General features: G+C 32.1%; 3 protein-coding genes across 3 annotated transcripts; 2 read left to right on the top strand and 1 right to left on the bottom strand.

The window, feature by feature from the left end:
• Positions 1–521: 521 nt before the first annotated feature.
• LOC120161399 (40S ribosomal protein S11-like) lies at positions 522–2,364 on the top strand. Its single transcript, XM_039171666.1, has 6 exons — positions 522–650; positions 744–784; positions 858–958; positions 1,672–1,816; positions 1,896–1,985; positions 2,098–2,364. The coding sequence occupies exons 1-6, from the start codon at positions 639–641 to the stop codon at positions 2,186–2,188; spliced, it is 480 nt and encodes a 159-aa protein (XP_039027597.1). The 5' UTR covers positions 522–638; the 3' UTR covers positions 2,189–2,364.
• A 1,146-nt stretch (positions 2,365–3,510) lies between these two features.
• Positions 3,511–6,750, bottom strand: LOC120162282 (ubiquitin-like domain-containing protein CIP73). The gene is made up of 4 exons (XM_039172453.1): positions 6,632–6,750; positions 4,187–4,670; positions 3,975–4,052; positions 3,511–3,704 (listed from the first exon to the last, which is right to left on the bottom strand). The coding sequence occupies exons 1-4, from the start codon at positions 6,748–6,750 to the stop codon at positions 3,696–3,698; spliced, it is 690 nt and encodes a 229-aa protein (XP_039028384.1). The 3' UTR covers positions 3,511–3,695.
• Positions 6,751–9,800: 3,050 nt separating this feature from the next.
• Positions 9,801–12,670, top strand: LOC120161397 (probable ubiquitin-like-specific protease 2A). Its single transcript, XM_039171663.1, has 8 exons — positions 9,801–9,874; positions 10,505–10,588; positions 11,036–11,273; positions 11,704–11,871; positions 11,957–12,088; positions 12,177–12,258; positions 12,337–12,447; positions 12,539–12,670. Exons 2-8 carry the CDS (start codon positions 10,525–10,527, stop codon positions 12,542–12,544), a joined length of 801 nt encoding a protein of 266 aa, XP_039027594.1. The 5' UTR covers positions 9,801–9,874; positions 10,505–10,524; the 3' UTR covers positions 12,545–12,670.
• Positions 12,671–13,566: the final 896 nt, after the last annotated feature.

Below are 13,566 nucleotides of genomic sequence, written 5' to 3'. Positions count from 1 at the left end.
GGAAAGAGTAAAGTTCAGAGAGTAACGGTGTAATTTACCCAAAATATTATCGTAAAATATAAGATGCACTTTTGAGTTTAAACGAATAACTATACAAATAGGAGTGCTATATTGATCGATTCGGTTAACCGATCGAACCAAACTATCTATATTTCATTAATCTTTAATCGAATTGGATTTTTTAAAACATTTAACCAAATCGAATAAAGTTTGGTTAATTCGAAATTAACTGAAATCTTTTGTAAATTTTTTAGTTAAATTAATTTGAATTTACTTGAGATATTTTTTACTCCATTTAGGCTAGAATTTGATTGGATATTGAAAGATTAATAGGTCTAGTATGATTAAAAAATAGTTAGATATTAATTCTTAAAGGGTTTGATCTTAAAATATATATAATATTTAATATTTAATAATTTCGATTAATTCAATTAATTAATTAATTTCGAACAATAATAAATTCCTACTCTTTCTTATAGTGGGTTTAGTTTTGGACCGAATATCTTGAAGGCCCAACTTCGTAAGCTAATCCTCATGAATGGCAAAGTATTAGATATTTAGGGTTTCTTATGCCAAAACCCTCATTTTCACCGTCTTTGCCTGCAGCCGCGCCACATTAGATAGAGAGTTCGTCAACCATGGCCGAGCAGGTTCATTCTCAGATACATTATCTTCCTCGTCTACTCCCTTTTATTTTCCTCTCATCTTTCTTAAGTTTTTAATTATTTTTTGTTTGTTTCCAGACTGAAAAAGCGTTCCTTAAGCAGCCAAAAGTGTTCCTAAGGTAATCCTAAAACTCAAAACGTTGAAACAAATTTTTACTTTCTTTTTTCTGATTCGGATTTTATCGTTTTCAGCTCCAAGAAATCTGGTAAAGGTAAAAGACCTGGTAAGGGAGGGAACAGGTATTGGAAGAGTATTGGTTTGGGCTTCAAGACTCCTCGTGAAGCCATTGAAGGTATTTTTTCTAGTTTCATTTTCTTTCTGGTTATGCCGATTGATTTATATGTATTTAGGTATGGAGGAACCATGGATGGTCAGTTTGTGTACATGAAATTCATTGTTTCCTGCATTTAACAGCTCAAGCCGAGACTTAAAAAGAAAACAACTTAAGCTGAGTGGAAGCTTCTTTAAGGTCATTCTAATTATTAGTTTCTGAAATAGATCCTTTATAATTCAATACACCTGGAAAATATTTCACTATGATTTACAATTAGAAAAAAAAAGATGACTTGATTGATTGACGGCTAGCATCCGATGTAGGGAGGGTATATAGGGACGAACTAGGATTAAACATTGGGAGTGGCCAACTTGCATAATTTCAAAAGAACAGGGACCTATTTCAAGCCGATGTAGGGAGGGTATGTAGGGACGAACTAGGATTAAACATTGGGAGTGGCCAACTTGCATAATTTCAAAAGAACATGGACCTATTTCAAGCCAAAAATTAGAGGTTTCAAGGCTTAGGTTAATCAATATTTAAGGTGATAGGGACCTAAAATGCTATTTGACAAAAAATGGGAGTGACCAGGGCCCATCCCAAGTACTGCATAGTTCCTTCCTGTTTGTGTGTTTGTATAACATGTTTCTATGCTCTTAGAATTCAGTTGATGTCCAGATTATGGTTGTTGGTTGTTATTTGATAATGTTTTGCCTATTTGTTTGCTAAAGGAACCTACATCGACAAGAAATGCCCGTTTACCGGCACTGTTTCCATCAGGGGTCGCATCTTAGCTGGTACTTGCCATAGTGCTAAGATGGTCAGAACAATCATTGTTCGACGGAATTACCTTCATTTCATCAAGAAATACCAAAGGCATGATCCAACTCCATCTCTCTGTTCTGTACCGTATTTGTAAAATCATTTTTGCAGAAAGTTTTCATTTTTTTTCCAGATATGAGAAGCGTCACTCAAACATCCCGGCACACATTTCTCCTTGCTTCCGTGTGAAGGAAGGGGACCATGTCATTATCGGGCAATGCAGGTTAAATTTATACAGAGAAGGATTTATATTATATTTGTATTTGAATCAAATCTTTTACGGTATAGGCAATTTTGGTTGTTTGTAATTTGTTTGTGTTGTCTTGTAATTTCAGGCCATTGTCGAAGACCGTCAGATTCAATGTTTTGAAGGTAATTCCCGCTGGATCTTCCGGTGGTGGGAAGAAAGCCTTCACTGGAATGTAAGGAGCAAATGGTATGTTGTCCGGGGGGACGGATAAGACATTGAGAAGTTCTCTACTGTTAGATTCATTTACTCTTTGTTTTTATTTCACTTTTATATGGTTTTTGAATAGGCTTGAATTTTTCGTTACCTTGGCATGATTCTGTTTTGGAAGAATAAATCTTTCACTTTTATATTATGTATGGAATTTCTGGTTTACTTGATCCAATTTTCGACAGTTATCTGGTTTGAAAACTACACTCTACAGTCGCCACCAAAACATTTGATGAGAAAAATGAAATATTTTTTTCCTCATTATTATAAATCGTTTCAAATGAACTTACAATCATCAGAGTACAATGGATTTTCTTTTTCTTTTTGAAAAAAATATGTCAAATTTGGACACAATGGGGGTGTTCTAACCTTCTCCATGTGGAATTAGGTTTTGAACTTTTTTATTTTATCCTGTTTTTATTGCAGACTTTGAAAAATTATATTTTGCAAACAGAATCTTATTTTTTTTTTCAAGAAAACGACGATGACAACTCTTGAGAGACGTCTGTTTCAAGTTAAATATTTTTTTCCGAATCATTTAGAAATGATTTCGATATTATTTTTAAGAATTTTTCATGATTTTTATTATAATAATGATATTTTGTGAATTTTCATAATTTTATCTTATTTTTATGGTTTTTTATTTTCAAAGATTTTTTTAAGTTCATATTGTCTTTATGATTTTTTAATAATGTTTTAAAATATTAGAATTTTATTTTATAATTTAATATTATCTTTTTTCCTTTTTCAGTTATTTTTTAATGCACCTGTTGTTTTTTACTATTTATTAATATAATAATTTTGTAATTTCCATATGTTGTCATCTAACTAATCCGCTTGTTTAATTGACAAGTCAAAGTAGGTCAACTTGGTTTGAGTTTCTAAAATTTTCTAGCATAAGAGCTTAATTGAGTTCAAATACACAATTATCAGTAAAAAGTTATCGATAATTTAAATATTACAAATTGTAATTGAAAAACATCATATTCATAATACATAACGTTATAAATTATCAGAAAGAAAAAAGGATCCACTGCAAATTTCATAACTCGATTCAAGAGTCGAGAGAAGTTGAATGAATGGTTAAAATAACAGAACTATCTGCCCTGGACAACAGCCGTGTAGTTGGACTCTTAGCTCCAGAGACCAAGGGTCAAACCTCGATTAATATATATAACAATGCCTGCCCTTTGACAAATTTTACCTTTATTAAACTTGGAGATGAAACTGAAATAGATATAAACTACTTGATGCAGTTTTGGATTGTACAAAAATGAAGTTTGGAATGGAGAAGGTAAACTCCGGTTCAAATTCCCCATCTCAATTATGAAAATGTCACTTGTCATTTGAAATCAAAGAATAAGGGGTATACCACATTTAACATAAAGTCATGCCGCCATTCGTGACCACTCAAATCGGTAAATCACCAACTTCATAACCGCGAGAAGATTCGTTGATCCAGCATCTCTTGATACATTACTCCGTCTGCAGTGATAAGCCGTTTAATTGTTATGTGATCAAGAAATACTAAACGTATGGCATTGCAATAAACTGTGTTTCAAGACTCGTCGTTACATCGACGGGGCAGAAAATTTTACACCATATTGCTTAATACCATGAATTTAGACTAAGATCACATCCAATGCATACACGATTTCGAACTTATTTTGATTCCTCAAACAAATGAACTCGGCAATACATGAAAAAAGGCAAAAGATGAAGGTAGATGAGATAACAAGTATTTGGAAACAGTACCTTTTGACGCTTTGAGCTTGGCGGGTTTGGTTCGGAGTCACTAGGTCTATGTGAATTCCCAGTCCTGGAGCTCTCAGCCTGCAAATGAAGCAGTATTTAGCTTCTTCATACGTTGATCTTAACATGATCGATCACGGAAGGAATTGGCAGGAACCTCAATCAAACAGACAAATTTATGGTTCAGGCCCGATGCATGGAAAAGGCATGCTTACCTGGGTGGATGTATTTGCTTGTTCTGTAGACACGGTACTTCGTTGCAATCCCTCATGCTGAGATATGTATGGCATAATCTGATGAAGCAGATTAGATAAAAACACTCCATCATTAATACTTGGTTCAGGTGTTGCATTACCACGGGATGTTCCTGCTTGCTCCAGGACAGAATCAGTTGCTGATCCTTGTAAAGTAGTTTCCTCTACCTGGATTTCACCACCAGGGAAAAGCGCTCTTAGAAACTGAAGAATACTACTAGGAATTGGCCTCTCGGACTCTTGGTTGTTTTGAGTTCTGTTGGCACTGTGTGTATTCAATCGCTCCTGTTGTCTTGAGTTAGCATTTGGTAATGAACCTATAATGAGAAGGAATTTAGTATTCAATTTTTTATTCGTATCAGAACACGTAACCTCATTAGCATGTTTAGGTACTGGAATTTTATCAGCGCCAGTGCTTCCCATTTTCCTCTGACCAGACAGACACCTGTAATACAAAAACACGGTGAAAATTCCATAGTGTGCAAAATTAACTTTTCTATTTTAAAGGACAGCCAATCCTGCTTCGTTAAATGAAAGCACCAAACACAAACTATTTTTTCCCCTTATAAGTTGGCCAGCTTATGTATTCTCAGCAGACCTGATGAAACTTGATGAAGGGACAAAATCAAATACAATCATGACAGACTTAAACAAGACTAAAAGAAAATTCTAGCTTGAAACACGTGTGATGACAAGTAGAAGCCATCCCTTGTCTATGGTTTTGTAACTGGTTTGCGAGAAACTGAAAACGACAAAAGGAATGAAATAATAAAATAATAAGCACAGAGAAATATTATTATAGAGCACCAAACAAACTATTTTCATCAACCAAAATTTAAACCGGACCCAAAACCAGGGATTAATCAAACTGATGGCTACGTCTGGGATAAGATAGATCATATTTGGTAAGCCCGGTAACTTTCCTAAGACGTACCAATATACCACAAATATGTTAAAAATAAAGCAGTGCAAGGAAATTGAACTACAAGCACTCAAAAGGAAGGAAAGCACAAAACTTCATAATTCATATACGTTGCCGATTAGTGCTAAAATCAGAAACAAACAAATTTATTACACTCGGCAATATTCTTTATATGTTATTTTACGACTCGAATCTCTCTCGCATCTTTACAAACATTTAAGATTCAGTATCTTGAAATCAATTAGACATCATTTCAAACATTAGTAAGTTTCCATAAACAACAGTATGAAAACATGAGAAGAATTTCAAATTCCTTTTAGAAAACATCCATGAATTTTAGCACTACTCTTGCCTCATCAAAAAATTAATGAACATGTTCACATCAAAAAAAATTAGCACGTCTTTCCTAAGACGTACCAATATACCACAAATATGTTAAAAATAAAGCAGTGCAAGGAAATACAAGCACTCAAAAGGAAGGAAAACACAAAACTTCATAATTCATATATGTTGCCGATTAGTGCTAAAACCAGAAACAAACAAATTTATTACACTTGGCAATATTCTTTATATGTTATTTTACGACTCGAATCTCTCTCGCATCTTTACAAGCATTTAAGATTCAGCATCTTGAAATCAATTAGACATCATTTCAAACATTAGTAAGTTTCCATAAACAACTGTATGAAAACATGAGAAGAATTTCAAATTCCTTTTAGAAAACATCCATGAATTTTAGCACTACTCTTGCCTCATCAAAAAATTAATGAACATCTTCACATCCCACTATAATGTTCCTATCGTAGAAATTTAAAAGCACATCCAACAGTTTGCATAAACATCCTGAAAGTGTACTAAGCTCAAACATGATTATAGTATACAAAAAAAAGCCAAGTAATGAATTGCAAATAAATCAATATATATATTGTAGCTCATACAACCAAAATCCATTAGTAACTACAAGAACTAAAATCCCACTTTAAACCTAAAAGAACACTGATACAAAACATTGATCGATGTATTGTTGAAAGTCTTGGATTCTCACAACAAAATGACAACAAAAACAAATTCATGTCAATCAGAGAAAGGTGACTAAATCTTTGAATGACAGAGTTTGTTCCAACAAAGAGCAAATTCAACAATTTTATTCCTAGGCTTACATGCAGGAAACAAAAACAATAAATCAAACCTCATCGATTTTCCCATTTCCCAATTTGATCATTCCATAAGCAAGCTTAGGATTCTATAAAATTCCAAACCAAAAGTTAATACAAAAAGGAACGACCAATTCTTCGTTTTTAACCCTCCAAAACAGACAAAAAACCGAAACTTTGAAGAACCCAGATTAGATAATCCAATCAAAAACCAGAACTTTGAAGAACCCAGGTTAGATAACCCAATCCAAATTAATGGATCAAAAAGGAAAAATCATCATACATAGACCAGATAACATAATCTGAAATTACCAAAGGTGAAATATATACCTTTTTGAAGATTGAGGAATGAGAGGGAAAGAGGCATGGGGGCTCTCAAAGAAAAGAGGAGAAAACTGATTGAGGGTAAGAGCTGAAGTGTAGCGTTTATCTGTTCTCCTCTCTGACATTGCCGAGTGGCAATTTACAATTCTCGTCTGGACATTGTCATGAAACGGGAAGATCTTTCTGTGTAATTGAATATTTGTCTTCTTACATAAAATATTATAGTAATAATGTTTTGTGTAGGTAAGAGTGCCCATATAAATATATATATTTTTTAGAAAAAGTTCTTATTAAGGCACTCGAGAATTTTCTTTTCTAATTAGGGTCATATGAATTGTAACGAAAGGAAGTCAGCTTCATTTTCAGACGATTTTATAAATACGTTCAGATAGACGATTTCTATGTGACGCTCATTACTGTAGTATTCAACGAGAAACAAAAATCTATAAAGATGTAGACAATCACAGAACAATTGTTGAAAATAAATAAAAGAACAACATCATTTTCAGAACTGTCAGAGATACATGGAGAAACACTGCAGTGATAGCAACAAGTACAATATCAATAGACAATGCAACATACGAATTAACTTTTGTTGTTGGCAGCTAGAGAAACTGGATAACCAATGTCGATACCTTCGTCTAAAACATGCGAGCATGCGACATATGAAAAAAAAGAAGAGTTGCTACAGTTGCATGAAGCTGAACCATGTGATCATCCAGTCGTTATGCAGAAATTGTCCGACAATCTCAACATCTTCATAAAATAGTCTAAAATTTAGACGAAATTCATACGGTCACAGTTCATATCATTCTAATTAAAAAATAGAATCTCAAGTGCCTTAAATGAAGAATTCCTTTTTCCAAAAACATTATATAAGCACTTTTGTCGTTTTGTGTAATTATACAATGACTATCAAAACTGTAATAATTATTTATTTGATATTATTACGTATTATTTTATTTGTATATATTATACAAAATTTACAAATAAATATGTAAATAATTGTATGAAGTATTCTTATAATAACAATACACAACGACTTACAAATTTATCATGTATGGGGCATATAGGATTGCACTCTTTAAAAAATTTAAATTTCTTTATATTTTAGGTATTTTTTTTTGTATTTTATATGAATTATTTAAAATCATACCCCTGAATTTTATAATTTTACACCTCATAAATTTTTAATATAATTTCTTAATTTCGCACATCTAACACAAATTCATGTGTCTATCTCCAATTAGCAATTGAGTTAGATCGATCAATTGTCTTATTGTCGTCTCATTTTATCAATGGTCAGTTACCACTTGTATGACGCTCGCCAACTTTTGAATGCTCGCTATCATTATCATATTCATGTTCATCATATTCGTCGTACTGCTAATAATATTTTACATTATCTTGATTAATGGATCGTCTTTCACATTGTTATTTTAATGATAATTTAGGGGAACGATTATATATATATATTTGTTAAAGATATGTTATTTCTAGAGGTCTTAAATTCGAACACCAGATATTGCAAAGGTGTTTGAGATTTCATCGTCAAATGATTGAGAATCTTTAGAATAGATACTACATTGTAATCACCCTAGATGAACAAAGAAAATGTTCTTACGTAATTTAACATGAATAACGATGAAGTGATCATTTTATTTTAAACCAATAACATCAATTATCGTAATGTAAGTTATTAAACTTAAGGGTGTGTTTGGTTCACGGAATGTAAAATTACCAGTGAGAATAAAAGATTACCAGAGAATAAAATTACTGGGAATGTTGTATTTTGTATTTCGTTAGTTTAGCAGGAATGTAAGATTACCGTGTTTGGTTAAAGGAATAAAAGATTATTGGAATGTATATTTGACCAAATTGTCTTTATTATATATTTGTTTTTTTAACAAGTTGGAAAATATTTATATATTTTATTTAAAAAAATTAAATTCATAAAATTTATATAATTTTTTTTAAAAAATTGAAAATATAAAAAAAAGTTTAATGAAAAAGTAAAATTTTATTTTAACCCCTGAACTTTATATAAAATTTTAATTATAGATTTTTTTGTAAATCTAAAATAGTTTAAGAATAAATTTTTAATTTAACATTCGTAGAATTTTTATTATTAAATGACAGAATAAGAATATTTTTGAAAAAAATATTAAGGGCATTTTAGTCCAAAACGCCGGTAATCCAACAATACCCAAGGAAAGGGAGGTAATGACATTCCCGGTAATATACCCAAAAAATCTACTATTGGCAATGTAAGATTACCGGGAATGACATTCCCGGCCAACCAAATGGGAGAATGTGGATTCCATTCTCATGCCCTTAAAAAAATTATTTCAAAAATATTCTTATTCTGTCATTGAATAATAAAAATTCTACGAAGGTTAAATTATAAATTTATCCTTAAACTATTTTTGATTTACAAAAAAGTCTATAATTAAAATTTTATATGAAGTTCAGGAGTTAAAATAAAATTTTACCCTTTCATTAAACCTTTTTATATTTTCAAATTTGTAAAAAAATTATATAAATTTTATGAATTTAAATTCTTTAAAGAAAATATATAATTATTTTCCAACTTGTTAAAAAACAAATATATAATAGGGACAATTTGGTCAAATATACATTCTAATAATCTTTTATTCATTTAACCAAACACTGTAATCTTACATTTATTCTAAACCAACCAAACACAAAATACAACATTCTCAGTAATCATATTCCCTGATAATCTTTTATTCTCACTGGTAATCTTTTATTCTCATTAATAATCTTATGTTCCGTTAACCAAACGCACCATAAATGGTAAAAAGAGAAACTTACCCAAATACTATGGACAATAGTTTATCCTTATTTATTAATTTTAACCAAACACGGTAATCTTACATTTATTCTAAACCAACCAAATATAAAATACAACATTCCCAGTAATCCTATTCCCGGATAATCTTTTATTCTCACTAGTAATCTTTTATTCTCACCGATAATCTTATGGTCCGTTAACCAAACGCACCCTAAATGGTAAAAATAGAAACTTACCCAAATACTATAGACAATAGTTTATCCTTATTTATTAATTTTAAATAAATTTCCATTTTCAACAGTTTTATTTTTTTCAAACTCCCTTCTTCTCCAGCTATATTATGGTCCACAGTTCTCAGTCAATCCCGCACTCTGCACTTACTCCCGCCTCTGTTGCCTTGATCCAAACCAAAGATTATTCGGACATTAATCAAGGTAATTTTTTAACGCCTAAACTTGTAGATATCTACTTGGCCTTGTGTTATATGATCTCCGGGTGTATTCGATTTCATGTTTTCAAATCGTGTTATATATGATTTCTGGCTCTGTATGTTATTTTTTTTGAAAGCTTTTTACTCTTTCCCAGTTGCGTCTGATAGAAAAATCATTCAACACATTATTCGTTTTCAATTGAAGCTCAATCCAGCAACTGACGACTAGAACGACGTCGTTTTGGACACACCCAGGTCAGAAAGGTGAACCACATTCAATAAAGCGATAGCAAATTTTTTTGCTGCATCCTTCTCCCCTGAGTGGAGTTATTATAAGAACATGTAGTTTTAGAAGGGAATTAATTTTTTTTACTATGCTTGAGTCGTTACTCCTACCAAGTCTTTTTCTCTTGCTATACTGTCCCAGTATAAAAATATTATACTTTCATTAATCGAGTTAGTGTTACTAACTAAGGTAATTTTTGAAAGCCCAAACTCTTAGATTTCTGCTTCGCTGTGTTCATAATTATATGACCTCTGGGTGTTTTTGATTTTTTGTTTTCGATCATGTTATACGAGACTCTCTGGCTCTGTTTTTAAAGGTTGTATTATTTTCTCCCTTTTTTCAGTTGAGTTTCGTAGAAAAATCAGTTGATGGGAAAGGAAAAACATGGTGATGATGCTTCAATGCCGGCTGAAATTGGCTCTTCTGATCCTGGTATTTCAATCTTTGCTTTTCTTTTTTCCTTTTCCCTTTTCTTTCCATTGTTTCTGTTTTTTATTGGTTTATCAATTAGAGATCTGTGTGTGATTATGAAACTAATATTTAGAAGAATTATGCGCCAAATATGCAACTTTTTAGATAAAGATATGAGTTATTTTACTGATAATTGGTTTTGAATTTTAGTGATTTGCTTATCTTAATCAATTTTCTTTTCGTTATAGCAATTATATTATGATCTTAAGAAATGTAACGAAGAGAATGAAGTAATTTGATTTCCTCTACTCTACTTAAATGACAATATTGTAGGATTTCAAATTACACTTTGCCAGCACTTCTTATTATGATTATGATTATTACGAGTGTTATTATTAATTATGAACTGATCAAAAGCTGAGCTGACTGATAAATAGAAGTTTGATCCTAATCGTTATGTTGTGGCAGCGTATAATGGGTATCCAATTTCGAAACACCGTTCATGCTGGATTCATGTTGTAGGGTATTTGAGGGGATGCAGGAAGAAGATAAGTAAACAGGAGCTTTGTGACATTAAATTAACTGCTCCATGTTTTTTAGATAGCATTCAATCTCGTGCACGATCAAACAGGCGATTTAAGAGCAAGAATTCAATATTTAAACTGAAAAACAAGCTAGACTCTGGATCATTTGAGTGTTATTTAAGGTAAGCTATATTGTATTGTGAAACTTTTGAGTGTTTCATTTTCCTTCTTTTGTTTTGGAAGTTGTTAATGAGAATAAGTTGGTCTTATCGGCCATTGGCGGTTCACCTCTCCTGATTTGAACGGAGAGTCTCATCCGGTGGAGAACCGGCCATTGGATGAGAGAGAGATAGCATATAAGAGGAGATAGATGAAGTGGTTTTTTCTGGAAGGGAGAGATCGATCTTTCCCTCTTTCCTCGGAATATAAATACCTATGTTATAGGATGACTATATGGAGTTATCAGAAGTCCAATCACGAGGCTGTCGCCATCTAGGGAGTACTAGATTCTGGATGGACAGTGGGCGGGGATGCAGTTTTCAAAGGATGTATCCGGGAGATATCTCTGGAGGTACAACAGAAGTTTTCTGAATGCATTTTTTGAAATTTCAGGACCATATGGAGCCGCTTCCCAGAAGATAAGCAGACTCTGTTTACGTACTTAGATTGTCAATGGTTTGCATGGTATAGGAAAGCATATTATCGAAAAAAGTTTCTATCTTGGATTAAGAGGAAGGAGATATTTTCGAAGACATATGTTCTTGTTCCGATAGTTTGCTGGTTAGTACTGTCAATATCATGGCGATCAAATGCCTTGTTCGATTGTCTGTAAATGTGACTATAATCGGAAACTATATTTTTTCAGGGATCATTGGAGCCTCTTAATCTTCTGCCATTTTGGTGAAAGTTTGCAATCTAAAACCAGAACACCTTGTGTGCTGTTGCTGGACTCTCTACAGATGTCGGACCCGATGCGTCTCGAACCAGATATAAGAAAGTATATTTACTCATTTGCATAACTTGGATTAGTAGCCGAGTAAAGTAGCCACAATTTCTAATGTTGAATATGTATTTCTTTCTAGCAGGTTCATGTTTGACATTTATAAAACCGAAGGCAGGCCTGAGAATAAGCAGACGATTTATGGAATTCCTCTTTTGGTCCCTAAGGTGATTACAGTACAATTTTTTTTTTTTTGATTTTTTTATCATCCTTTTACATCTTTGTTTGATCCTTGATTTTTTCAGGTGCCACAGCAAAGAAATGGTAAAGAATGTGGGAACTTTGTTCTCTATTTCATAAAGTTGTTTGTCGAGAGCGCCCCGGGGAACTTTAGCATCGAGGACTACCCTTACTTCGTATGCTTCTCATTACGTTTAAGACATAATTTTTCGAATGCAGATTATACGTATGATGATGAGGGTACTAATTGCCTATTTTACATTGCAGATGTAAAAGGACTGGTTCGATGGTGAAGCTGTGGAACGCTTTTGCGAGAGGATCAATTCTTCGGCATGCAATTTTTGTTAGTTTTATGTTTACAACGTCGAGATAACATTTTTCGATCATCCGAGTCCATAATCATAGTGATGCACCAAAATTTATTCTACGACATTCGGTGTTCCTTTTTAATTCCAACTTTTATGGAAGTTTTCTTTAGAAACTTTATTTCCAGCTATTTTGCGGTATGTTTTTAGAATTTATATATTTGATTGGTTAATATACATTCAGTGGTGGTTCTTGAAAAAAATAATTTAAGGACTAAATTATTCTTTTTTAAAAAATTGAGATTGAACAAGAATTTTCAATAAAATTTGAGGGTTTGATAGGATATTTTTAAAAAATTTGGGAGGCTTAATAAATTTTGATAGAAATCGAGGATATTTAATTAAGATTATAAAAAAATAAACTTAATAAGAATATTTTTAAAAATAAGATGGTTAATTAAAATTTGAGTGAATTGCACCACACATCCCTAAACTATAACCCTTATTTTAAATTAGTTCCTAAACTTTTGATCATTCTAATTTATTCTTAAACTTTGATTATCATTCTAAATTAATCCTTTAAAAACTCTTGAGCATTTCATATTCATTGACTCTCATTCTTAGTTTGTCCTCACACTTTTTAATGTTCCAATAACATCCCAAAGAATCATTCAAAAGTTTATGGATGAAATTAGAATGAAAGTTATAGTTTGAGGATGAATTTAGAGTGTCCAAAACTTTAGTATCAACGAGTTATAGTTTGGGATAAAATTGGAATGTTCAAAAGTTTAAGAACTAATTTAAAATAAGGGTCATAATTTAGGAACATGTAAGGTAATTAACTCTTAAAAGTTTAAAAGAGGAATCATCTCCGTCGATTCTGAAGCATGCAGCTTATTTCGTGGCTTACAATATGGCACTACTGATTGTTGTACATTAATATTTACCGGAAACTAGCATGGTTTTGTTATATAGCACGTAAGGATAAGG

This window comes from Hibiscus syriacus, unplaced genomic scaffold, assembly GCF_006381635.1.
Source record: "Hibiscus syriacus cultivar Baekdansim isolate YM2019G1 unplaced genomic scaffold, ASM638163v2 tig00111402_pilon, whole genome shotgun sequence".
Taxonomy (NCBI): domain Eukaryota; kingdom Viridiplantae; phylum Streptophyta; class Magnoliopsida; order Malvales; family Malvaceae; genus Hibiscus; species Hibiscus syriacus.
The sequence above is the reverse complement of the archived record's forward strand: the minus strand, read 5'-3'. Positions and strand labels throughout refer to the sequence as shown.